The following is a 25,926-nucleotide window of genomic DNA, read 5'->3' on the forward strand; positions in this document are numbered from 1 at the left end:
CTGCTTTCACCGTAGCAGCCACACAAACACTTGGCTGACCGACATGCAGCTAGCATAACGCGATGTGTTAACGAAAACTTACGAATTGTTGGTTAAAAAAACTGCTCATGTAAGTTGTTGCCTATTCAAGTGAAATACATGCAAGGAAACTTTTACTTTTATAGTCACTCATGGTTATGTTTTAAAGCAAATTTAAGGCTCCAACCAACAATTCGTTGCATTTACATTTGATATCAACCATGCCGTCGAACAAAACAATAGTCGTGGAACTCCTCTTAAAGCTTCACCGTAAAACAACCGCACTGCGAAATGCGTGTAATGAGATTTCTACGACTGAAATACTTGTGTAGCTCCCAGACAGCGCTGTCTGCTACATACAAGACTGGGTGTAGTAAATTCTGCAGGAAATCTTTCTTGCACGGTCGCGGCAGTGAAAAAAAAAGGACAGGCACCTGCACGACGCTGAGCAACATCCAGTCGAGCAGGAACCAGAGCAGGAGGTGCAGCAGGTACACGGCGAAGGCGTCCCACTGGAAGAGAAAGCTGGTGGCCCACGCCACCATCGCCCCCAGCAGCATGCACTCCGACAGGGGCTCCAGCAGCATGGTGTGCGGCAGCATGGCAAACCGTAGCTTGGCCCACCTGCCATTGCGAGACGACGACACAACCCTTTCAGTGCGAGGTTCGTCACTCCAGAGCGGTCGGCGGTGCTCGCACCGGTTCGACTATGCGCTGCGCGGTTTCTCGAAGCGTTCAATTACAGCGAGCTCGGCTTGCACCCAGTGATAACGTTAGCTTGGTGAAAGCGGTCGCTGTGGGAAAGCAAACAAGTCTTTTTGAGAGGTAAAGCTTTCTTTGTCTCCTCCTGGTCCCCACTTTGCAGGTGCTGGCTGCCGCTGTCCTCCTGTGTAGCCAACAACCTGGCCCTTCACATGTGCCACCGAGTGCGCGCCTACTCGTGGCAAATGCCCCAGAATGGGTGCGTACCACCTTGAAAAAGGAGGTATAAAAACCTTAAATGTCATTAGGTACGGGTGTAGCACCACCACCTACGTCTCGGTGGACACACCTGCCATCACCGTCCTTCACCTGACAAGCCCAGTACATTGCCTTCGCCTACACGACATAAAAGGTTAACAGCTACAAGTGACAAGGCTGAGTCATCCACTACTGCAGCTAGCTTACGTCGTTTTGATTCCAGAATTGCATTGGATCCATGTGTTTCTTTGCTTTTATTTCCAGGGTTTAAGGATTGGGGGCCATCTCATCTTTGGAAGCAACTTATAAGTATAAAACAGTAAAATAAAGCAGGTAGAATAACGTAAGGATTTCTATCACACGAATCTATTCCTTCTTTATCATCCACTGTTTATGGATGGCCGATACCATTAATAACGTCGGCACAGGGCGCCGCTCAAGCAACTGACGATGCACGAAATGGGATATCAATGGAACAGAATTGTTATGATACCCTGGCCCAGACTGCTAAACAGAAAGGCATGGATAAATGATTTAAAAAAAAAGCGCACCTTGGCTACCACATTAAGGCCACATTCTGATAAAAGGATGTTTCGATTGACACACGGAAGCCAACATGGCTTTTTTTTACTTGTACGTTGTCGGTCAACGTCCCATTTCTATTTTCCTGTGACATGCACTTAGCACTTAAATTTTTGTTACAAGCAATGCACACAAATGGAGTATTTGGTATGCTCAGTGGCTATGGTATACTGCTGCTAAGCAGAAGGTTGCGGGCTCGACTCTTGGCCATACTGTCCCTATTCTGATGGGTGTGGAAGCACCGGCGTATAGAAGCATCAGTGTGAAAAGCACCGGTGTGGAAGCACGGCGCTCGCGCACTGCACTTTCTGCGCATGTAAAAGAAGCCCAGGTAGTCAGCATTAATTAACCCTAAAAACTTGCTGCACAGTTTGTGGGTGTTACTCCACGCATAATTTAAAGGCCAACTGCAACGAAATTTCACTTTGGCTAATTTGGTCATAAACGAGTTATACTACTACAGTCGCCGACCGATTTTCCAGACTCCAAAAATTCGGACATACTCGATTATTCGGTCTGCTTCACGGCACCGCCATTCTCCCCATAGACCATAACGTATAACAACTTCTGAAAGGTCGAACACCTTGCAACCTCGTCGTACTTTTCGGACACTCCTTGAGTCAACTCGATCGAGAGCACCATGCACGCACTCTGACCAGCACATAGTTCGACTTGCTGAACGCCATTTTTGTTTTGAACAGAGCCTCATTGCTGCCCCACGAAGTAGCGCTACTGTATATCCCCGCTCATCATCATCGTTTCTGCGTGGTTCGATAGAGTGGCTCTACAGCAGTTCCGGTTTCAGCTTAGTAAGCCATGTCAAGACAATCCAGCAGCTGATTTGTTTCTTCGTGCACGGCGCTACAGTGTACTAGAATAGGGGCAGTGTGTTCAGGAAGCGCTCGCCGCTGAGGCGCTTCGTGTAGATAGCACGAGATGGCGCTGTAGGAATATGGGCTGTACGGAACGGACGGCGCGGCGCCAGCGCTGCATGTTATTTGGTAATCATTTTCTGTCGCAGTCAAATAAAGACATGCAAATGCTCGGCAGGTGTTAAGATGCACCTCCGAAACTCACTTCATATAATAGATGAATTATATGTGCACTCCTAGCGCATCTCAACGCCCATTAGACAGATTTATTAACCTGACAGCAAATGTTTTGCAGACACCGACGTAGTGGCTTAAAGCCGTTAAATTTGTGTTGAGCCACGCTGCCAGTAACCAGAAATTATTCGGACGGAAAACTTGGCAGGAAATAACGCTGTAGTAAAGGACATCGAATTGATTATAATCAACCTGGATTCCAGGTGCACACATTTTCTTTTGCAGTTCACATTCATAAAAAGGCGGCAGTGGCATCTGCAACCCACCGTCAAGCGCTTAGTTCCTCAGCCACTGTTGTAGGAGAGAAGGCAAAACAATGTGTACGTACATAGCCCAAAGTCAAAGGGCTTTCCTGTTTGGCATTTATTTTCTTTCACTATAAACATTTGTCCCTCGTTCTTTCATTCTGTTTGGCGAACTCCCTGCAACTACATTTGCAGTTTATTCGTGAATTTTTTTTATTTACATGATGAAGTGCTCCCGAACATCAGACTCATGTGCGAGTATGAGACACGACATCCTACATTTTTATGAAAGGAATCAAACAGGTAGGAAAGACGCCAAGTAAAAGGGATCGCTGCAAAACTGCACACAGTATGCCAAAACATAGAAAAACAGTGAGAGTACATTCCATTCCAAGCAAACGGAGACCTACAGTGGAATTAATATGCGCAAATGAATTCCTTAATTCATTTCTTAATTATATTCACAAAATTAGCTTTTTGAATACACCAGAAAAAGTTGTGCATTCAGATAAAACAGACAAGGGGGTCAGCATACATGTGTTGCACAATTGCAGCCAACTTTAAAGTGCAATTTCTTTTTTCGACGTGCTTCTCTTCACTGATGAAGCCCTTTAAAATAAAAGTGCAGCCTTGTTAAGACATAAAAACGCACAACTACTGATGTGAAATTATCAGCATGTATTTTGCAGCCTATGGCATAGCCAATTACATTTAAAGCGTTCACTAGAATCATGACATCAACTATGTTGTCGCTGCAAAGCTCGTCTTTGCTGAAGAAGGTTGTAAATATATTCCCTCAAGTTTCTTTAGTACTTCAAAAAGCAACTTGGAGGGATACAGCAATCCTCCCCTCTAACAAATTTGTGAATTTCAGGACTGCTACTGACACTAGAGTTCTGCAAAAGAAGAGAGCGGCAGTCCTCACATTTGTTGAATGTAAAAATGTCTGCACGACATACCCTGCCATATATAAAGGATGAGGCGGTCATCGCTCCTTTTCTCCACATAAGCCCGGTGCTCTGCCGGCGTACTGTTTAGCCCTGCTCTACCAGCATTAGATTTCCAGCTTCAACTAACTCATCAAGTGACGCAACGTCCACTTCCTGGTCATAATTATCAGGGGAGTGAAGTAGCGATACCAAATCTTTACTGACCTCTGTGTTCCCTTTTTGCATTGCCTTCACCAAGTTATAAAAAGACAGGCAATTCACAACAATAAAAAATTGAGAAGGCGCTGGGTGTTCGTTGGATCCTTACAACTACCTCACAAGAAGTTCAACAACTTATATTGGCTTAGTCTAGATGTCAATGGGTATTTAAAACCCTCTCTTTCCAAGTATTCTAACAAGAGTCAAAGGGCTGCACAATGTCACACGGAGCCCATCTGCCATCGACTGGCTCAAGAATTAAGCCACAAAGCCCTTTTACATTGGAAAACACATTTAGCGCCAGCGAACAAGGACAGAAGAGAGACGACACCACAATGCGCTAACTTCAACAACTTGATTTTCAGGAAACACCCACCTATTTAACCCATGCACAGTTAAATAGGCGGGTGTTTCCTGAAAATCAAGTTGCTGAAGTTAGCGCATTGAGGTGTCGTCTCCCTTCTGTTCTTATTCGCTGGCTCTAAATATACTTTCCAAGTCAGTTGACCAACACGCCAAACAAATGGCAATCCTTTTGCATGTGACTCCCAACGAGACAGAAACTCGAGGAATTCCTTCAGAGTCCTTCAGAGCAAGCACGCTGCAACCGGGCGCAACACACGGTGAACACGTCTGCATGCGTCCGTATAGCCCATGCGATTGCAGCGCCGCCGCATATATTCAGGACCTGTCTACACTCCCGGCTTCAAAGCAGTGCGTGGCGCGCTCCGCCGTCTGAACACACTGCCCCTATTCTAGTACACTGTAACGGCGCTGCAAGTAGGCCACGTGTTTCGGTTGTGAGACTGGTGTCGGCATGGTGGTGTTTGCTTTGTGTGCTGTGTCGAGGTTCCGGTAATCCAATGCGGCCTACGGAAACATCGCGTCAAGTGTCTAATGGCGCCGACAGTGCCCGCGCAGACTGCGCTGGGGAATGCCGGCAAGCGGGTGCTGGGAGGCCTAAGATTTTTCGCCTTCCGATGTGCTCCCTACTGACACGGAAAACGTTCTGCTGAGACCTGTGCAGTGGTTGCATTGCGATTCCGGACACCGTCTCATTTGACAGTTTCACAGGTGCTGACACTGCTGTACTGACATGCGCAGAACTCGACAACGGCGAGATCATTCGTCAGGTTTCTGCTGCGCCGCCGGACGATGACTCCGAGTTGGAAGATGACGCACCATGTCTACGCTGCCGTCGCACGCGGAGCGTGTACAAGCAGTGACCGCTTTCAGCCGCCTATAATGACCATATGACCCTCTCCTAGATTCAGGCTTATTTGATTGCGCGTAAACGGAACAGCGTGCAACGGCGCATTCACGATTTCTTCAAGCCTACTGCCGAGCCTGAATAAGTGCGTAGAAATAAAGGATTTCATTTTTTGTTCTTAATCTGCTTTTTCGGACACCTGTTTATTCGGACATTTCCGCAGTCCCCGTGAGGTACGAATAAACGGTCAGCGACTGTATTAGAGAAACCCAGGCAAAGCTGTAGAGCTGCTAGCTGTCTCATTTTTCTCGTTAGCAGGCTTTGAACAGCACCTGAGCACCTTCAATAGGGGTGTGCGAATGGTGATTTTTGAGACCGAATTAAATGCGAATCAAATAGTGCAAGAAATGACTCAAATCAGATACCAAATAGTTTTCGTATAATAGAAAGCCATTATCACAATTAACATAGAACAATGTTCACATTTTAGTAGTCTTAAAGTTAGCAAGTTTCTGTCAATACATAGTATGATATGAAGAGTCATTTATTAAATGCACAAATAGAGCCAGAAGCAAACCAGCAGTTCTTTCGCATGCATAGGGCTCTTCAGAGAGTGCAAATTATAGCTGTATAGCCTGCAAAGTATGGCTACCCACGTGACACAACCTGCTCCGCTATGCAGCTTATGTTTTATGTTTATGATATGCCCACGGGCATGAAAACTTACTGCACTTTTGCTCCAATTATATGTTTGATTGGGTGCAGTTGATATTTTGAAATATTCAAAAAGTATTTGAAATGTATTTGCACTTACGAATAGTGACTATTTGCTTCAGAGACCGAATCAAACAGGACACTATTCGATTCATTAAACATGTTCCTATGGGTGGGCAGTGCAACCCGGACGAAGGACGAGAGGAAGTACACAATACGAGCGTACTTCCTCTCGTCCTTCGTCCGGGTTGTGCTGCCCACCCATTGGAACATCACCAACTTGCCCAGCTTGCCGTGTTAATTCGATTCATTACTCGCACGTTTCGGATATTGGCACACCCCTAACCTACGGCAGCCACAAGCATCAGCTAACCTAAGAGGTCGTGCCAAGGGACCGTACTGGTCATAAACGTTCCAAGTGATGAGCTACTTCAAACGAGCGGTAATGGCAGCATTTATTTGCTTGCTCTTCTTTTAAATATAGTTTCGGTATGAAGAACGTGTTTTTGCTAGCCTTTCGTGACCAATCCACTCGTACTTCAAGCATAACATATTGTAAGGCGGCCGCACTATATCCAATATCTGAAATTGGGCTTTTCACGCGGCCCAAGAAGTTATTCCAGTTGGCCTTTAATGTCAATGCGTGTATGCCCTGAGGCAGCCAGTTCAAAACGAACACTCACCTCGCCACCCGGGTTTGGAAAAGCCCGACCTCACAGAGGCCAGAGTTCTGCCACGCTGGCTGGGAGCTGATCTTGATCTTCCAGCCCCTGCGGCAAACAACCACAGACAGGAAAGTGGCGTTGATGACTTCGCGAGAAAAAGTCACTAAATTTAGTGAGCTTTTAGTCTCCTCAATCCTCTAAGGGACCTTGAAGACATAAGATAGTCATGAACGGTTGTCCCATTTTGGCTTGTGACCGGCATCCTAGCTAATTATGCATTTCGATTTCTTGGGCACGTAATGTATGCTTTTTTGGCAAATCCAGTAGAAGAATTAGAACTGTGCTACGAACCACAGGCAATTTAAAAAAATTCTGTGTATAGTCATAACAAAAGCACCTCATATAAGCTGCTTGAGGTTAGCTTCAGTGTTCACAATGAAACATTTTTGTTATGGTAGAGTTGGAGAGATTCATCAGAAAATCTCCAGCATGCATTCTATTTAACTGCTGATGTAAAGCATGTGAGGTGACAACTACTGACACGTAATCCTTTTACGATTTTCATCCGACGTGAACACCCACACAACAAAGACGATTAAACGCATTGCAGTTCGACAAAGCATCACAAGATGTTGCTGCCAGCTTTGCCGCTGCCGTCCGCAGCTTCGGTAACTCAATAATCCGTAAACGGCATTAAAAGAATTAGAACATTTACAACTTTCTAAGGTGCATCAGTAGTCCTTTAAAACTACCACACACCCCTGAAGGTGGCTTTATCGTTGTGATGCATAGACAGCTGGATGCAAAGTACACTGACCTGTCTTCAAAAGACTTGGCAAAGAAGAAGTCCTCTGCCAAGTAGTGGCCAAACGCCCTGATGCCGCCCACCTCGTCGAGCAGCTTCTTCCGCATCAACGCCGACATTCCCGTTGCACAGTTGATGCGCAGAAAGTCGGCGGCCAGGTAGATGCGTGCGTGCGCCGTTCCAAAGTATACCTGCACATGTGCGTGTCATAATGGGGGACCTCGGGGAAGTCATGACACGAGGTGCTGCCGCACTTTTTTGACCCTCAAACTCCCAAGTTCTTTTCTTTACACACATTTCACGTTATATCAAGTTGCAGTAAATGCATCATATTTGCGGTTTATGTATTACAGTATCCCAAACTATTAATTAAAGGCACATTCTCTGAAAGAGACTCTCTCACGGGACACATTTAAAGTTTGAGCGCAATTATCTCAACAGATGACACCGAAAGGAATCGAGAGCATTGAGGAATGTGTTCAAGCACCGAAACTCTAATGCTTGACGCAGACTGAGTTGACAAGCGTGGCTCGTCTCCGGCAAGAAAACCATAAAAGGCCTGGACGAATAGGACTTGACCTGAAGTAAAAGGGACACTACAGAAAACTACTAAATCAGATTAAACTGATAAAGCATTCTTTCGGAATGCTATTTTCACCGATTTCGCGATAAGAACTTGATTATACGAAAAGAAAATAAAGGTAAAAGTTTAATTTTTTAGAGTTCTACGCCAGAACCTCCTGCCGGTACATCAGTGTGACGTCACAAATTTTAAAGTATCTATTCGTCGGCTGAGTGAGAGTTCTCAAAACTTGCCATCTTTGGCTCCTTTCCATTTTCCTGTCCATTTTTTACCGATAAAAAGTAACTAGACAAGAGCAGATGCTGTCAAAATCGATTGAGCCATGGCAAGCTAACGTGGGAACGACAAGGTGGCGCCACCGTCTGTTCTTGCTTCTTGCATCTGTTCTGGCTTACCAGGCCTGTTATCACGGTAAGAGCGTAATTTTTTGGCATTCTAGAAGGTGAATTTACTAACACAGGTAAGATAATGTTTCTCTTTAGTGCCCCTTTAAAAGTCGCCTTGTCAAAACATTGGTTCCAGAGCCACCCTTGTTCGAACACATTTGATGTCCTGCATAAAAGCATTTCCCCATCCGCCAATGCTCGGGTGCCAACCTGGTTTGTGCTGGCGATCGGCGTGGTGGAATTATCGCCCGGATGATGGCTAATCGCAGAGTTTTGCCTGAACCGCAATGTCTTATCACGCAAAAGAGGAGTCAAGTGAACCTAGGGCTTGTGCTTTGTCGGTTACTGGGGCAACAAACTCCTACGCTGCCTGGATACACTCCCATGTTTGCCTACATGTTTACCTTAATAGCGCAAGAAAGACGACACAAGAGAATAGAACAAGGCAGGCGCTAACTTTCCCAATAAAAAAATACTTTCTTAACCACCATCGCAAAAACAGATAATGCAAAGACAAAAATCATGGTGCGTGCGCATTCAAAATGCCAAAACACCGAAATATTACCTATCACCCCACTGCGCACTGACAAAACAAGAAACTCAAAATCTGAGAGCAAGAACATGCCATAGCTCATGCACGTGCCCAAAAGCATGCGAACTGTAGAGAGCATCAAGTTGGTCAGAAATAAGCGTCAGCTTGAAGTTGGTGCTTCTCCTGTCGTTTTCTCTTGTGCCTTCTTCCTTGCGCTATTAATACAAACAGGCTTGCATACAAACTTGGCCAATTTTCAGTTTCTATGCACGGATACATTTATTATGAGCTCCTCGTGGTGCCCTTGGTTGGAGAGGACACAAGACGGCGCAGCGGCACTTACATAAGAAAAATTGAAAACTGAGCATCGTTTGAATTAGTGCTATTGAACAAATAAATTTTTCATATGCCGCCCCCCCCCCCCCATGCAGTCCTGAGGCCCCTTCAACTGCAAGCACCACGTTGTTGCAGCTCCTACTGAACAAGACCTAACTCTTGTCTTCTTTAAATGTTTACGAGAGAGAATTTATGCAAACACAAGGAGCCACTGCACTGCGAGATGGTGATGAACCACTGACCTTCTCTAAAATGGCCGGGAACCCCTTTCTATCACAGGCAAAAGGCATCTGGTGGACCAGGGCCACGTCGTCCGCCATGGTCAGCACCATGTCCAGGAGCGTGTCCTCCTTCACTGCAAACGTGTTGTGCCCCACTGATGAGCACGCATTCGGGCCAACAAGCAGACAGACCACTCAACACCAGCGAATATAAGCGGTATGACTCGCTCTAAAACCGACTCCGAAATGACGTCTAAGGAACATCTTCCTGATACCCCCAGCGCATTGTGTTGTGCACTGGCAAAAAATCTTTTTCAATGTTCGCTCTGAAACTACTGCACAGAACATTCATTCGGAACGTTAAATTAAATTGTGGGGTTTTAGATGCCAAAACCATAATATAATTATGAGGCACGCATAGCAAGATGGTAAACACCCCGCCACCAAAGTGTCACTAAATTTGCCCGTCTGACCCAAGTATTTATGAATGTCTCCTTGAGCGAGTGCACTTTGCATTTAATTGCATTCATGGATTTTAGCGACACTCACTGTAAAATGCAACTGCAGGCGTTCTACACTAGCCTGTGAATGCATTCGTCAAACTTGTTCTGCTATGTCGAAGCGTGTACCAGCCTTGATGGCAGTGCTTAAAAATTAAATGCAGTAATACTCAGTGCAGGGTTGGCGCTAATTCTGAAGTCAGTTTTTTGTCGATTTCAGAAGTTTGAAGCCATCTCCACTCACGAAAACTGCCATTTTGCTTCCGCCAACAAAAGCAGCCTTTTTTCTTTTAGATGATGATGCTTCATCACTCTCAATGCTTCTAAACGTGCAACAAGTCTTCATTTGTGATGATTATGCTAATATCACTTCGCAAATACTGCTTAAATTACCCATTACATAATGTGCTGGCTGATTTACTGATGCCATCAATCCATCAATCAAGCCATCAATGAAGCCACTGCCATCAACCCCAAATGACATTTCCTTTTTTCCCGTCGGGCAGCGTGCTATCAAAGTGGCATTCACTAAGGCGAGCTGCACTCAGTGTCACCAAGTTTGCCCATCTGACTAGGGTATTAGAAACATACTTGATGCAGCCAAGGTCAAAAGATTGCGGGATGCGGGTTCTGTGAAAAAGCTGAAGTTCAAGCCCAGTTTCTTATAGCAACCAGCAAAATAATACAATGCTATATTGCGTTGTATTGCTTTAAAAAAGAATCTTTTGCCCATCTGTTGCAAGACGTCTTCTAGACATCCACAAAAAGGCATTCTGCGGACGTCTTGAACAGTTGCAGATGTTGCAGCCCATTTTGCCTAGTCACAGGTGTCTATAAAAGGTTTTGCTATCAGTGGGTATGTTGGTGGCATAAGCTAGTCAATGCAGCACATCTGAATTGCAGAATGTGGGCCCAGAGCTCACTTAATACTCAGCTTTGTGGTGCCCTGTAAAGATTTGGTGCCAACTGCACAATATACTTCCACACATGGCTTTGCTGGATGGCCAAATGCATCAGAGGCACTCAACAACAACCACTCAACTCTTGCAACCTTCGGTGTAAAGAACACAAGAATAAAGAGGTAAAAAGTAATATGTGTCACTGCCTCTTCTTGTTTACCCTGTTTTGTTTTTCTTGCAAGCTTCTTACACCACGACATGCATTACCAACTTGCTGAAATTGCTACGATTATGAACTGTTGCCACCACTTATCCCACCGAATACTTTCCATTTATCAGGTGGACAAACTGCAAATTATGGCAAATGATTAAAATAACCCTAACACACTCTTAACCCCACAAAGCCTTATGTGCCATTTTGCTATGCTGAGTTCAGTAACACAAAATTCTTACTTAAATGTGGGAAATCTTGTTCCTGGCTCACAGTAATGTTTTTGATATGCTGGAGCAAGTATTAGTTTTAGATAGAATGGTAAAAAAACAATTATGATTAGGATACTATTTAGGGCATTCACATACATTTAATCAAGAAACAATTCATTATATTTCTTATGAACTCAACCTTCAGTGGCCAAAAATAATGACACACAAGTTGTTCTAGTTTTCGTTCATGTGGAATGGTGTCTAGGCTTTACGGGTTTAATGCACTGTTGCTTACGACAACAACTACAATGTTTTCAAAGAAAAGCGAGAGCACTCACTCCGAATTCCACTGTCGGAGATCAAGATGAGCTCATACTTGGCAGCTTCGTAGCCTGGTTGCATATTGTTGATCTTGGGATTCACCCCAACAGGGCAGCCCCCTGGGTAAAAGAAACAGAAAGTATGGCTTACACCACAACTCTCTCAGGTGCTCTCTCTCAACTCTCTCAAGTGCTGTTTTTGCCACAGGAAATGACAAAAGCTTTCAGTGCTGGCATGTCCACGATGTACGCACAAGCAGACTGGTCAACACACACCGCAGACGTGCCATCACGTGGAGCTTAAGTCATGGCAGCAAGGATAGTGAGGAATCGGGACCAGTACAATGTAATGATTTCGTTCGTTCGATCCTATTCCTTTCGCGTTACCCACCGTTCGCCACCAGCCAATCTCGGCGATAGCATATGCGGAACCTCACTTGGACCACTGTAGAAGTGCAAAAGGGAATGGCACCATAATACCATGATTATTTCATCCTAATCCTGAGCAATTAAAACGGGCAATTTGGAAACAACAATCTTCTAAAACACATTATTTTGAAACTCTGCATGCCAAGCCATTCGTGGCATGCATCACTGGCATGGCTTACCGTATCCCAATCACATGTGGCCGCATGTGATTGGGATGCCATGAGAATGTGATTAAGCTACAAGAGCATGCAGTGTCCTCGATCACAAACAGTGTAGCAGATCTGCCCTCGCGCTGCAGCTTACTTGAGGCTCTCGTCCCCGATTTTACGAGACTCGTGTATGTTGCACCGGGCTACTGAAAGATGGCCACGGGAAATAGCGAAGTCAGCCGATACACAAAAGATAGGTTGCGCCATGTGTAAGTGCACCTGCTGCAGTTTTGGTGGAAAAAGAAGCAGCCTATCTTGGGAGACAGTAGGAACCTTGACGCTAGGGCCCAACATAACTGTGTTGTTCAATCAGCTGTGTGCCAGATGTTACTGTTACACTGAATGAACTTGATGCCCTTGGTTTATTTACAGCTTGGATGCATTTCCTGTCCATTCACCAGTGGGCCAAAGCGTATAAGTGAAGACATGATGATATTGCTGCAATAAATACCATCACTGAGCAACGGTAACAAAAAATAGAAAAATATGTGCAAACAGGCTTGATGCACACAAGTGTGTTAAGTGATGCTTTCCCAGGGTAAGCTTAGTTCCAAGTTAGTGCTCATGCTGTTTAATCTTGCACTCTGTTCTGTGCATTGCTCTATTTTAACCTTGACCATTTTATTCCTGTACAAGTATTTCAGTCCTGTGTATAGGGCTGGTGTGCCTTTACGCATGGAAATATGTTTAGCAGTTTTTAACATGTACATCCCATAACCATTATTTCCACAATTTACTGCCTTATTGGTCCTACACAAGCATTTATAACTTCATATTTTTCAGCGTACCATACAAGAGTGGAATGCTTTGGCTGCCAGTGTCTTATCCGATACGGTTGCTGCATTTAAACATGCTGCGTCCATCCTCTAAATACGATCACGCATCTGCTCTACCTTGTTATTATAATGCACTTCTGTGAACTGTGATCGATAGGTATGGTTTCGTTGTTCATGTGCTTGCACAACAAGAAACTTATATTGTTTGTGTCTCCTACCATGACTGCATTTGATTCCCACCTTTTTGGTCTCGTTCAAGACAAAGTTATACTTCTAATTAAATAAATAAATAAACAAATACATAAGTTCAGCACATGAGCTTCGACCTCAGTATGCCGCAGACATCAAAGCAGAGAAGGCAGAGGAGGATGACTGGTGCATACTGACCTACAAAGACCCTGGCATCGACCAGTGGGTGTTTCTCCATGAGTCTCCGCACCAGCATTATGGAAGGGTCCCCTTCATCTTGGATGCAGAACAAAAGCTCAAACTGCACAGACAAGACAGGGAAATAACAGTCACTGTTACATGGGAGCAGCTCTTTCATACGATTTTTGTGCCACTATACAATGTTACACCCTGGAGGAGCAGGTGTTCCGAAGTTTTAAGACCTCAGAGTAAGAAACAAGTTGTCACGGCATGCGATACATGTCTCTGCTGCCTAGATGCAGGGTTGCTTGAAATAGAAAAGCCACAATACCTAAATATTTCAGGGGACGCTCATCCTAAAAAATAACTTCATAATATTATAAATGTATTGTGTATATTCATAAAAAAAAATTGACAATATGCACAGGAAGAGATACCTTACTAACATTTTGGCTGGTGTCCAGTCATGTTGCGACTGTATAGCTGGAGCCCTGCTAATTCTCTGAGATTGCGTGCATTTTGCCACATTCCATTCTTACCTGACAACACATAGCACAGTGAACTCATACCTTTCTTATAACTAACTTGTTGACACTAACAGCAGCAGATATTAATGATAAGAAAGAACTATGTCATCTGTAAACTGCAGCTTATTTTGTTACACACATGTGCTTGTTTAAAAAAAAATGCAATAAGTAGTCATAGTAACGGCACTATGGCATTAATGCCTCCAGCACACACCCCCAGCTCTGTTCTTTACTCCTTTTTTTTTTCTTGCAGGTGGACGAACGGCTCACCAAACACATTCATAATTAAGAACCAGGAACCTACATTATGCCCTTCATATTAGCCATCAATACTAAATGAACTGGCAACACTTCCATCTAATTCAAGTAAGATTTTTGTGAACTGGTACTAGGATGCATGCTTATGTCAACATCACTGCTTGGTTAATTTTTTCCAGTTTTCATGCTGCCTTTATATATGTATGACTCTCATGACTACGATTATGCCCTGTAAAAATGCACAATATTTCAAGTGCACTTTCCTGTGCTAGCCAGCAAGTTAGGCAAACAGCGACTCTGCCCACTGAGTTGCACGGAGCAATGCTTAACCAGCAGCGCACCTGGTTGCCACGGCACTCATGCTTGCCTGCCTACTACGCTAACAACCAACCTCCCGCTTCAAAGGGAGCAAGCTGGTCGCAGCCTACATAGCTTCGGACAGCGGAAGCTGTGACCGCACAACACGGCACTGCTGACGCAACAACGTGGCGTCAGCTTTCGAGTCTGCTGGGATGACACTCTTCGTCTCTGGCACGTGATAAGCTCGTGGGCTCGGGGAAGGCTCCGTGAGCCTTTATCTGTCGGGTCAATGTTTCTGGCATCAGGAACTCCTTTGCCGTGCGCGTTTCCAGAAAACAATTAGGTGGGTGTGTTGGTGTCGCTAAATTTATCTCGCACACCTCAAAGCGGGGATCGGAGAACAGAACAGACTGTTTCCCAATGGCTTAAATGAATGGCGGCAGGGTCATTTAATGGGGGACAATGGAACAGCAAAACACTTATATCAAATGAGTCCCGAATGCTCAGAGCTGTGGTGACATGAACATTATAACTCGTGATGAAAATTATTATGATGACAAATGAAGCATTTATTATAGTGCTCAGGCAAAGCTATGAATCCTTCGTACGGGTGTACTTAGAAATGTGTGCTTACACAAGCTACAAGGACTGGTAGAAGAAATAGCAAAATGCAAGATACACAGAAGGCAAATGAAGGCAAATACATAATAAAAAACAGAGGAGTAAACGAAAAAAAAGTAATGAAAAGTAAAACCAAATAAAATCAATAAATAAAAATAAGGAAGACGAAGAAAGAAAGAGGGCTTGGAGTCACGTAAGCTAATTGTGTAACATAATGGTTGATACTAATTCACAACACAAGAAGTGAGCTCTGAAATAATAATAATAATAATAATAATAATAATAATAATAATAATAATAATAATAATAATAATAATAATGCTGTTAGAATGCAAGAGGAGGAGACGAACAACGTCCACGAGTAGGAAAAATAGTATTGTATTTTCACTGCTGCAAGACTGGGGTTATGAATTGCCAGTGCTTGGCTCAGTGTGCTTGAAAGACCAAGATTAAGAATCTTTAATCAAGTACCAAATTACAATGCCAGTTACAAGCTAACTAAAAATTTGCAGCCCTTTTTCACTACGGCACAAAACTGCCCTGGCTCTTTTGACAGTTTCACATTAGCACTTTGCCAAACACCAGAAAAAGGTGACATCAATGACTACTGGCTTTCCTGCAATCGAAATGTATTCATATTGCACTGTGTTAAGACATGGGGGCTGGAAAAGGCCCGACTCACTAATGTGAAACCTTGTAAAACCACAGTGACAGCCACCAAAGCTATCACCATAATTAACTTCGCCAAGCCCAAACACCATTCAATATCAAGCAAAATTAAAATAACTTGTTCACCTATATTTCCGACCAGAAAGAGTATATTCACACACAAAAAAAGATGTTATTTGAGTAAAATGTTGATTAGTGTAGTAGACATTTAATTAGTAGTTGGCTTCATGAACTCTCAATTGAACACTCGCTCCCAGCATATCAAGAACGCTGCTACGGGCTTTGCGTCACGTTTTCCACACTACAACAATCACTTAAGGTATCGAACTCAGCCTAGCAAAGATGACATGCTGCATATTGCCACGATAATGCCATCAAAACCAACTGCAAGCACTGTCCTTGCACTGCATTGAAAACTGCTTTGCAAGTGAATTCTTTCCCATTCTACGTTTTTTTTTTTTTTTTTATTACAGCACTGCGGGCCACACATCAACAACCCACAAGCCAGTCACTAACATCTGCCCTCCTGTGAAGCATTTTCTCCAAGCTCCTTTGTTTTGCTTTCCAGACACGCGTCATGCCTGACAGGTTGTCGTGCATCATTTGATCTGCTCTCCGTCACTGTGTCGATGCAAACAATGCAGTCTGCGGCACTGCTCCTTGCTCTCGAAAGAGGCCCGAGCACGTGTGACAAGGCTCTAAACTTGGGCAACCCGGGCGGGGCAGGCGATAAACAGCGGCCAACAGTATCACGCTTACCTATGCCAAGCCACTAAGAAGACACTAAAGAGAAATAGTAAATAACTTTAAACTGATAAGATATTCTTCCAAGCCTCTGCTTTTGTTAATTTCACGATAATAAGTTGGTTATCAGAAGATAAAACGAAGGTCAGGCTCACATTTGTCGGAATTTCACACCCAAACCCCAGCACCCGTATGTCAGCGCAACATCACGAATTATGAAGTGTTTCTTCGTATTTAGGCTCGGTAAACGTCCCCAAAACTTGCCATGTTCCTTGTCTGGCTCCTTTGAAATACAATGCAGACCATTTTAGAGCTTGTAGAGCCCACGCAGAGCAGACAGCACCAAAATTCATGACATCATGACGTGGCGGCATGGGAACCTCAAGGCAATGTCACCACTTGCATTTTTCTTGCTGCAAGTACCTTTCTTTTTGTATTTTTGGAGGGTAATTTAACAATTCAGACCCAAATTTCCCTTTAGTGCCTTTCTATAGCTACCATATAATGGCTTGTGTTTGGGGGATTTCATGCCACGAAGCTGGAGCAGCCACCATGATTCTCGGCGTTTGCGAAGACAAATTTCCTAATCATAAATGCATGCATTAATAGGAGTGAATGGACCAAGTAGGCCACAATTCACGTCGAACATTTTAAGCAGTTAATGAACGCAATGCAGAGAGCCCGTGCGCTGAATAGTACAAGCGGATGGTTTGTTTTGAGAACATGGGTTAACATACTGAAAAAAATATGCACACACTTGCATGCTGTATACATATCCACTTACAATTGCGTGCATCACATCTTGTATCACTTTATTTGAGCCCTGTTGACGGATATGTTTATTATGTTTTATAACAATTTTGGTTCACCTGTAAGTGCACGGGAATGTTTTACTTTCTTTTTCCGGTATGCTAAGACGTGTTTTTGAAATAAGCCAGTTGACAGAACTTGTTGTCTACCCTATTCTTTGTCTATGCAAGGGCTAAATTTTCAACATAAGGACAAAAACCAAGAAAGCTCAGGGATATGTCGCCACAGAAGCTGCTATGTTCGACCAGTCGCCAAGTTGATATCCGAGGTGTGTTCTGAATCTCAACAAAGCTACCTTGCCATCTTCACTTGACAGCCGCAATCGAAGTCACTGTACAATATTGAAGTAGTTCATGAAGAACGCAGCACTGAAATCTACACAGACGCAGGCTGTCCTATTGTCTAGCTCAGCAATCTACTAGAACTCGACGTGAAGATACAAGTACAGCACTGTCTGCTGCTAAAGAGAACAAGTGAGAGCATAGCACAAGCTTTACTCCCAGCAACCGTGCAATCACCTGGCTTTGCAGAAGATAATTTAATCATCTTTAATTTCAATTTTTTTTTTAATCATTTAATCATCAGCTGGCACCTTTCACACACCTGTGCAGTGCATTGACATTGCTTCAACCAGAACTTGTAGCTCGAGCACCAGAAATGAAAGAGTCACATGTTATAGCACTCCCTTTGACAACAAACTGCACTGTACAAAATGCACCTCAATTCAAGCAAGCCATATTTTCCTAAACGTGCGGAATGAGATGTTCCCCGCCCCCCTGCCCCCTTTTTTTAGGGTTTCTAGGCCAGCTATTCCACTGTCTTGGCAGCCCCACTGCTTACCTGGGGGGTTGTTCTGACAGGCTTACTTATTTGTTCGGCTTAACACCTTTATCCAGGGACTGCACGAAGCCTTTCGACCTTTGCCATAAAATGTAACCACCTGTACAAAACACTAAAGCTTCCCTTCGGTCTTTTAACCTTGCACTAAACTTAAGTCTGGCAACTTTTATTAGGTTGTCAGATTTAAGAGACAATGCATGTTCCCGAGATGCTGTGGCAAATATTGTATACCAACTGCTACTAGGGCGTTGCTTAATAATGTCAAACAGCTCTACAGTAACATTACCTGTATAACAAAGGATTTATGTCCCTGCAGAAGTTCTTTCTTTTACGTGTGTTCTAAATGCCACTACAACAACAACAACAAAGAAAACCTACAACAAATTTGCCTGTACAACAATAGAATGTGGCGTCCCTGATGGTTGATCTGTTGCTTTACAATGAACTCCATGTAGTGATGCCACCACTGCCCTTCATAGGTGTCACCAAGGTGTGATCTGCACTTACAGTGGCACAAGCAACATACTTGACGAGCATGCCAATATCAGTGGTAGTCCTGCTGTAGTGCTCCAGCAATCGCTTAAGTTGCATGCTGCTTGTGGGTGCAATGGCTGACAAATACATCACAGTTGATTGCGACGCGATGATGGTGCTGTAACTGACAACTCGCAACGTTTCTACAGCCATCTAAGGCAGAAAGGACACGAATGTCAATGAAGGCCACAGTGATGAAGATCCTGTAAAAAAAAAACCAAGAATTTTGACGTCAAGCGAGGCAAAAGCAGCATTCGATCTGCGGCTTGACACTTTGCGTAGCTCCTGAGTTCTGCCACGAACTAGGTGTCGCCGATCGATTTCTTTCCACAGATGCCAAACCCCTTTCTTCGGAAGTGGAGTTACTGCGGGTTACGGTGAGCATGAGCGTGGTATCGCCACGGAGTCGACAATGGTGATTTGCTGCTGGACCGTCTTTAGATTTCCTAGTCGACTCACCTAGGGAAGATGACAGTATTAAAAGCAGAGACTTTTCGAGAGTGAGAACAGAGGGCCCTAATGTGACCTGAGAGGTTTAATTTGCTCCTGCATGGAGTGGGTTTCCGTACTGGAGCCGTGTAACTAAGCTATAAATAAACACTTTTTCCTTCGTCTTCTACAACCTGGCATAGTAGTTGATGGGCTTGGTGGATTCCATGCCCTAGCCACAACAGACTGATCTACACTGCTCTTATTTTCAAGATTTGGTGCAGCTAAAAAGAACGCCCTGTGAAGCTCTCAACTACTTGTAGTCTACGCTCTTTATATTCATGTAGTGATGAGGGATGGAACATGCTCCAGTGTGAAACAAAACATGCATCCTTGACATCGTACAAAAAAAAAAAACAGTCAGCTGTTCCACTCAACACAGGCAGGCTGGCAGGAAAACACGAAGATGCCCACTCGGCACTGGCTCTTTGACAGCGCCAAGTAGCCGACACCTTCGAGAAATGAAACCAGCAGAAGAAAAGTCAGGCCAAGGGACACACCAAGTTTGCCAAGATGCTCATAAAGCACTGGGAGCCGCAGCAAGCGGCAACTATCTCAGCCCGCCACGCTGACACCTCCCCCCCTCCCCCCCACCACGCTATCTTGCTATCTTAGCCTGCTGTGTTTGCAGAGTCCAGGACAAAGCGTTCAAACTGCCTGTCGTAGTCAAGCCTATCATGCCTCTCAAATTTGTCTACCCCAAACAGCAGACAGTAAGCACGATGGTCAGCAAATATGTAAACTTCTAAATGACACATTGAGAATATCATGCCGATCCTATTTCAGTCGGACCCAGAGCCAACAACCATGCGAAACAGCTTGTCACGAAAATATCTGCAGCAAGCAGAATTCAAGGCACGTGTGCTTCCACAGTGGCGTTGGACTGCCGCGAAGCCGCTGTTTTACCTATTCATTTATATGTAATCAAAGAGCACAAACGGCTCCTTGGTTGAAAATGACAAGCAGTCACATGACTAGGCCATTAGAGCTACACGCATGCATGCACACACATGAACGCACATTTTTACATGTACTGGTGATTGTTATTGAAAAGTTGAAGACAGCGTTACAGGGAAAATGTGCTTTTTTAGCTTGTAGTTTAAACTGTACCCAACTTCTGCACTGCCTCTTTTGTTTAGAAACATGCAACTTATGTACACACTAAGGCAATACACAGGTTTTTTAAGTATATCACAATTGGCAGCAGTGCAAAAGATAAATCTTTAAAGCAGCTTAGACTGATAAAAAGTATATTTTTGTTCATTTTGTAGTAAGAGGTTGATTATCAGAAAAGAAAATGAAGCCCAAAGGTTCCCTTTTATTCAATATCGCACCAAAACCCCAGTGCCAGTAAAGCGTGACATCACTGATGTCAAATGTATTTTCTCGTATATCTTCGCTGTTGTTGCTGCAGTAGAAGTTCTGGAAACCTGCCAAGTTCAGTCTTTGGCTCCTTCAGAACACAATGTAGTCTGTGTTAACCAATAAACAATTAAACAATTGACTAGGCCCTAGCAGACGCTGTCAAATCCCATAACATCACGGCAAACTTGTGCAGGAACTTCAAGAAACCAATCTTGGTGTCATTTCTGGATTATTTAAGCCTTCTCTCATGGCAGGAGTGTTTTTTCTGGTATTGCAGAAAGGTAATTTTCCCACTCAATTTATTTTTCCCTCTAGTGTCCCGTTCTAATGCTGACCTGCACCGACATGTTCCCCTTCAGATGTGTTGGAGAGAGAGGCTCGCAATACCTATTTAATTTCTTATGCACCCAGAATTACCTAGAAGTGAAGATTACTCCAAGAACTACATAGCTGTTGTTGCATTGCCATATGGGTCAGGGACAACAAAACGACTGGGCAGGAAGACAACAGCGACAATTAATTCTCGTCCCAAGTGGCCGTTCATGCATCCACAGTGCATATTGAAAAAAGAATGTTGGCCTAATTTGTATGGACAAGTGCTACGTATTGTGCTGGAAGTAATCAGTTTGTGGGGTCTTACACAACAAAAAAAGAAAAAAGAAGAAAAATCAGCAGATGGTGAGGCACACCATAGCGGAGGACTCTGGATTAATTTTCACTACCTGAGGTTCTTCCACCTGCACTTGATGCATAGCACACGAGTGTTTTTGCATTCTGCCTCCATCAAAATGCGGCCGCTGAAACAGGGATCGAACCCAAGACCTTGTGGTCGGTGGTGCAATGCCATAGCCACTTGTGGCTACCGTGGCGGTTATTTTGTTGGAATTCTTTGAAGTCCCTGGTACATCTGAGGTCATTAAGCAATGAACAGCTGCAAGCTTTTGTAGCAGTACTATATTTCCCCTGCCTTTTATCAGACTCAACTTTGTTCCATCGCTTACTGCCTCCTTTCTCCTCTTATAATCTCGTCTTGCACATGCCTTTACAGTTTCATTGCTAGTTAGACTTGAGCCTTTTCAATATTTTGTCTGCCAAGTGCGCATACAGGCATCTATGTCACCGCTTTGGGTACTTTACAATTTAACATTGACCTCCTCTGTACATTATTTAACTGAAATTGCTGATGACATTGCCCTGTTTATCACTAAGTGCACCATTTGCTGCTTTCAACACTGAGTGTTCTTGCATATTAGCTTCTTGCCAATTTTATTCCTCACTGCTTCTGCAATCTTTACAATGGCCACTTCAAATACAATGGTCACTTTCAGATGTCACTTTATGCTTTTTGATTGATTTTGACAGTTCAGCCCATTTGACCTGATCTCTAGGATTTGATGCTTTCAGATGTTTGTCTATAAAGGTTCTCTTGTTGTTTAAGAGTGCTTGCTATTGCAATTTAGTAAGCATATTAGACAGTATAATCTACAGCAGCCTCACCCCCAGAGGTCGCTGTTCTCAGTAGCCCCGGGATAGGCTTACTACTACAAACAGAGTAAGCAGATGTCACATTGTGGTTAGCCTACACAAGCTGCTCAGGCGACAGAGGCCTAAACTGCGGTCACTGAGGAGCGGTGTGGGGTGGTGCTATCCTGCCAGCCACCCAACCACCATGGGGAGTTAAATATTTGGTGGCTATCCACAGTGGTGGCGACTAAGTGGTTAGGCTCAATGAGCAGCGAGGGTGACTCAGCAACAGGCAGGCAGCCATGAGGGATCAAAAACAAAGCGCAGCTTACCTGTGGATAATTCATAGTAAAGAATGATTCAAGGTTGCTGAAGAGGTTTGGGTCCACCCCCGTCAATGGTTTGATGATGGACACGCCGGGCAGTGGCACCTCCAGGGGCGGAAGGGCTTTCTTTTTGTGAAGCTTCATTTTTCTGTCCAAAAGGGGAATAAGAAAAAAACAAAGCGGAAAGGTCACGCCAAGCACTCAAGCTGCAATTTGGTTGGTAAAAATTAACAAAGGCAATACCAAAAATGTGTGTATCGGCAATACCACTCCCTATTTAAAAAATAAACAGTGAAATATAAAACAAGTGTTCAAACTTTGACTTGAATTTTTTTTAGACAGTGAAATATAAGACAACCATTCAAAATTTTAATTGAACTTTAGCATCAATACGAGTGCTTGTTCTGAGCGCATTTTTCAGCTATATATACACTTTTACAAATCTGTTCCTAACACTCCTATTTCTCTCTCTCTCTCTCTCTCTCTCTCTGTTCCTAAGGCTTCATGTATATGCGACCAGTAGTAGAGCCAAACCTTGCTATAACAAAGTTGCAAACTTCACGAATACACCATCATTATATCAGGTATTTGTTATAAGCATGTACTTGTTATACACTAAATATTGGCAAAAAACATTCTAGATCAACTTCATTATTTCTGAGAATTCATTATACCACGGTTCATCTGTAATTCCTTGTGATCCCATGGAAGAAATAATGAGAGACTTTCCTTACGACCTATAAAAGAGTTCCATCGTTCAATGTTTTTCAAGCCACTTTGTTGTGTCATCTGTGTGATAAACAACATGCTGTCTTTAGTCATGTGCAATGAATATGTCTAGGCTCTTGTCACATTGCGTGCTGCTAATATGGTCAGCAGCCGGGCATTAGGCCCTTACTCGTCAAGCAATCAATCAACCTTAATTACCATCAACATAATAAAATTGGTTTTAGGTAAAAGCTGCTCTAGAGAACACCCCACCAGTCCCAAACAAATTTCTGCAAGTTGCAAAGAGTCATCTATGGAGCGTCTTATCCCAACATTTTTTGTTGTTGTTGTTCATTGTTAGAGGAGATAGGTGAAATTGCAATGCCGCGTCGCTATGCTGCCAGGAGGTAAGCGTCGCTGCCAACACAGAGACTCTCCCTTTGCCTCGACTAGTGTCCGCAAGTGACAGTCCTGTCCTGCGCCTGTCCTGTGCGTTTCCTTTGTCCTTTGTTGTTTGTGCGGTTACAAGATGCAGTCCTTCCCCGCCTTCTCGCACAGTAGCAGCCGAGGAACAGCGTCGCATATACGTTATGAGCCGAGCCTCCTTTTCTCGTTTGTTGCCTTCATGCTTTGTGGTACACTTCCAGTGGCAGTTAATCATGTTCTGCATTGGACGACTGAGTCTAGTGCCATAATCGGGGACGCTGCAGCCACTACACTTCACATGGAGCCATTTACATGTGTCCTCTTGATTCTTTAGCACGAAACAGGGCTCCCTCAACCGGAAGGGCAAACAGGCTTTCGTTTGAAAATTTGAGACGCTTTCACACCACGGAGAAGTTTGATACTTGGCAGATGCCAACGACAGCGTGTCGTCCGTGCGCCGTACATGCATTTTTGCAATGCTTCAACCTGGTGAGGGGCATCTTGTAGAGGTATGACAGAAGCTTGCAGCCAGTGTAACACAAATCAGCGTTACTTTTACTTGACTTTGCTATTAAAGTTAGGTTTAGTCAACTTCAGCGCTCACTTGGAAGAGCCTTAACTCAAAGCACAAAATGATGTGCAAAATTGAATCGCCAATGAAATGTGCCCACCATTCAAAAGAGACAAAATAATGCTTAAAAAGAAAAGTCTCTTGAATTTAAAAAAATTACATTATGGGGTTTTACGTGCCAAAACCACTTTCTGATTATGAGGCACGCCGTAGTGGAGGACTCCGGAAATTTCGACCACCTGGGGTTCTTTAACGTGCACCTAAATCTAAGTACACTGGTGTTTTCGCATTTCGCCACCATCGAAATGCGGCCGCCGTACTCTTGAATTTATGTGCAAGTTGCCCATGAGCACCCATGTCAATAACGATAAATGAAATGCCAAGCAATAAGTCACAAATCTCGGCAAACATTAGCTTTTTGTGAAAAAGCCTGAACACGTCTGCTGTCGCAAAGGCTTCAACAACAGGGCCAAGAAGGCTTAATAAAGATAGAGATGCAGAAAGCAAGTGGTTCTCGACAGAGAGTGACAGCTTGTGAAAAGTGGCTGATGCAGTGGAAAGGATGTAACACTGTGAAACCGCACAATCCTGCAAACCTTGCCCAAAGAGACTGCAAGAATAGCACCCACTGGAATGCCACTCACAAAGCGAGTATCGAGTTCACGCCAGTTGCCCCCATCTCTGCCTATCGGCTCTTGAGCCAAATGTGATAAGACTGAAGATCAAGAGCCAGGGCAGCGTCGCCCTCGAGACACTCGCACAATGGGGCGGTCAAAAGAGTGTTGCGCTATCACATGGGAATCCCGTGCTGAGTGCTCAAAACAATCACGAGAAAAAACGCGAGACAGAACAACATAGTAGTTTGTCTACATTGCTTTAAGAGGAAGTTTTAGCTCAGGGTCAACTGCAATTTTTTTTTACTCGGTATATGCAAAATTAAAAAACGCTCTCTAGACAGCAACTGCACCAATTTGAATTAAATTTTCTGCATTTATGAGAGAAAGCTGAACAGACGAAATGTAGTGATTTAGAGCCCCATAGATATCATGAAAATTTGAAAATCATGAATCTTCAGGTCATCACTGAATACAGATGTTTCACAATAAAAAGTTGGCACACGTAATTTTCTTTTTTGTAAAATATTTCTGAGAACCAACGGAATGACAGAATTAGAGTCGAAATGAAATGAATTATTCCTACAGAACAAATTCACAATGAGAAATTTCGACAAACTGTAAAGGTAAGGTGAAGCAGGCAAGTTGGAAATAATCCATCATAACAGCATGCAAATGGATGAAGGCAAGTAAAGAACAAAGTGGACAAGTGCTGCCCATCCTCGTGTTCCTCCTTAGTTGCATTCGTCCAATTGTGCACTGCTTAATACAGATCATTTCCAACTTGTTTCCTTTCACCATCCCTATACAGTTCATTTCTAGTTTTCACAGGTTCATCATTTTAAGTTGATAGACAGCGCTCGTCCTGCCTAGCTCCTGAGTTGCCCTCATCCTAAAAGAAATAACGGTAGCGTTAACAGAATGGTTATCACTTTCAATAAGAGCAGGCTTGCTCAGGAACGAGCTCTGCTGTGCCCTCATCCTTTGTGCGCTGCTTAGAGCGGAGGCTCAATGAGGCTAGTAAAATAGTGAACAAGATCATTTGAAGCCAGAAGGACAAAGTTTGAGGCAAATCCAGACATTGCCCAGCATTCCTATGCTGGACGAACAGCTGAACCAAACAGCAGTGCTTGCAGTTATTGGTGCCGCTTCTCCCTCCAGTATTACCCATATATGGTCCATGCTGTTAAAGGACTGAAGTATAGGCAAGCTGGCTTGGGCAAA

The 25,926-nt window shown here is 43.8% G+C and overlaps 1 protein-coding gene across 1 annotated transcript in view; it reads right to left on the minus strand.

The window, feature by feature from the left end:
* GlcT (ceramide glucosyltransferase) overlaps nt 1-25,926 on the minus strand; it is an 80,870-nt gene that overhangs the window by 9,231 nt on the left and 45,713 nt on the right. The window contains exons 2-8 of the mRNA XM_075672996.1: nt 22,390-22,531; nt 13,455-13,557; nt 11,672-11,773; nt 9,533-9,645; nt 7,466-7,644; nt 6,667-6,753; nt 453-642 (exon numbers count right to left, since the gene is read on the minus strand). Coding sequence (XP_075529111.1) covers nt 453-642; nt 6,667-6,753; nt 7,466-7,644; nt 9,533-9,645; nt 11,672-11,773; nt 13,455-13,557; nt 22,390-22,531 — 916 coding nt within the window. The remainder of the gene's footprint in view (nt 1-452; nt 643-6,666; nt 6,754-7,465; nt 7,645-9,532; nt 9,646-11,671; nt 11,774-13,454; nt 13,558-22,389; nt 22,532-25,926) is intronic.

The sequence above is a fragment of the Dermacentor variabilis genome, chromosome 10 (genome assembly GCF_050947875.1).
Source record: "Dermacentor variabilis isolate Ectoservices chromosome 10, ASM5094787v1, whole genome shotgun sequence".
Classification (NCBI taxonomy): Eukaryota; Metazoa; Arthropoda; class Arachnida; order Ixodida; family Ixodidae; genus Dermacentor; species Dermacentor variabilis.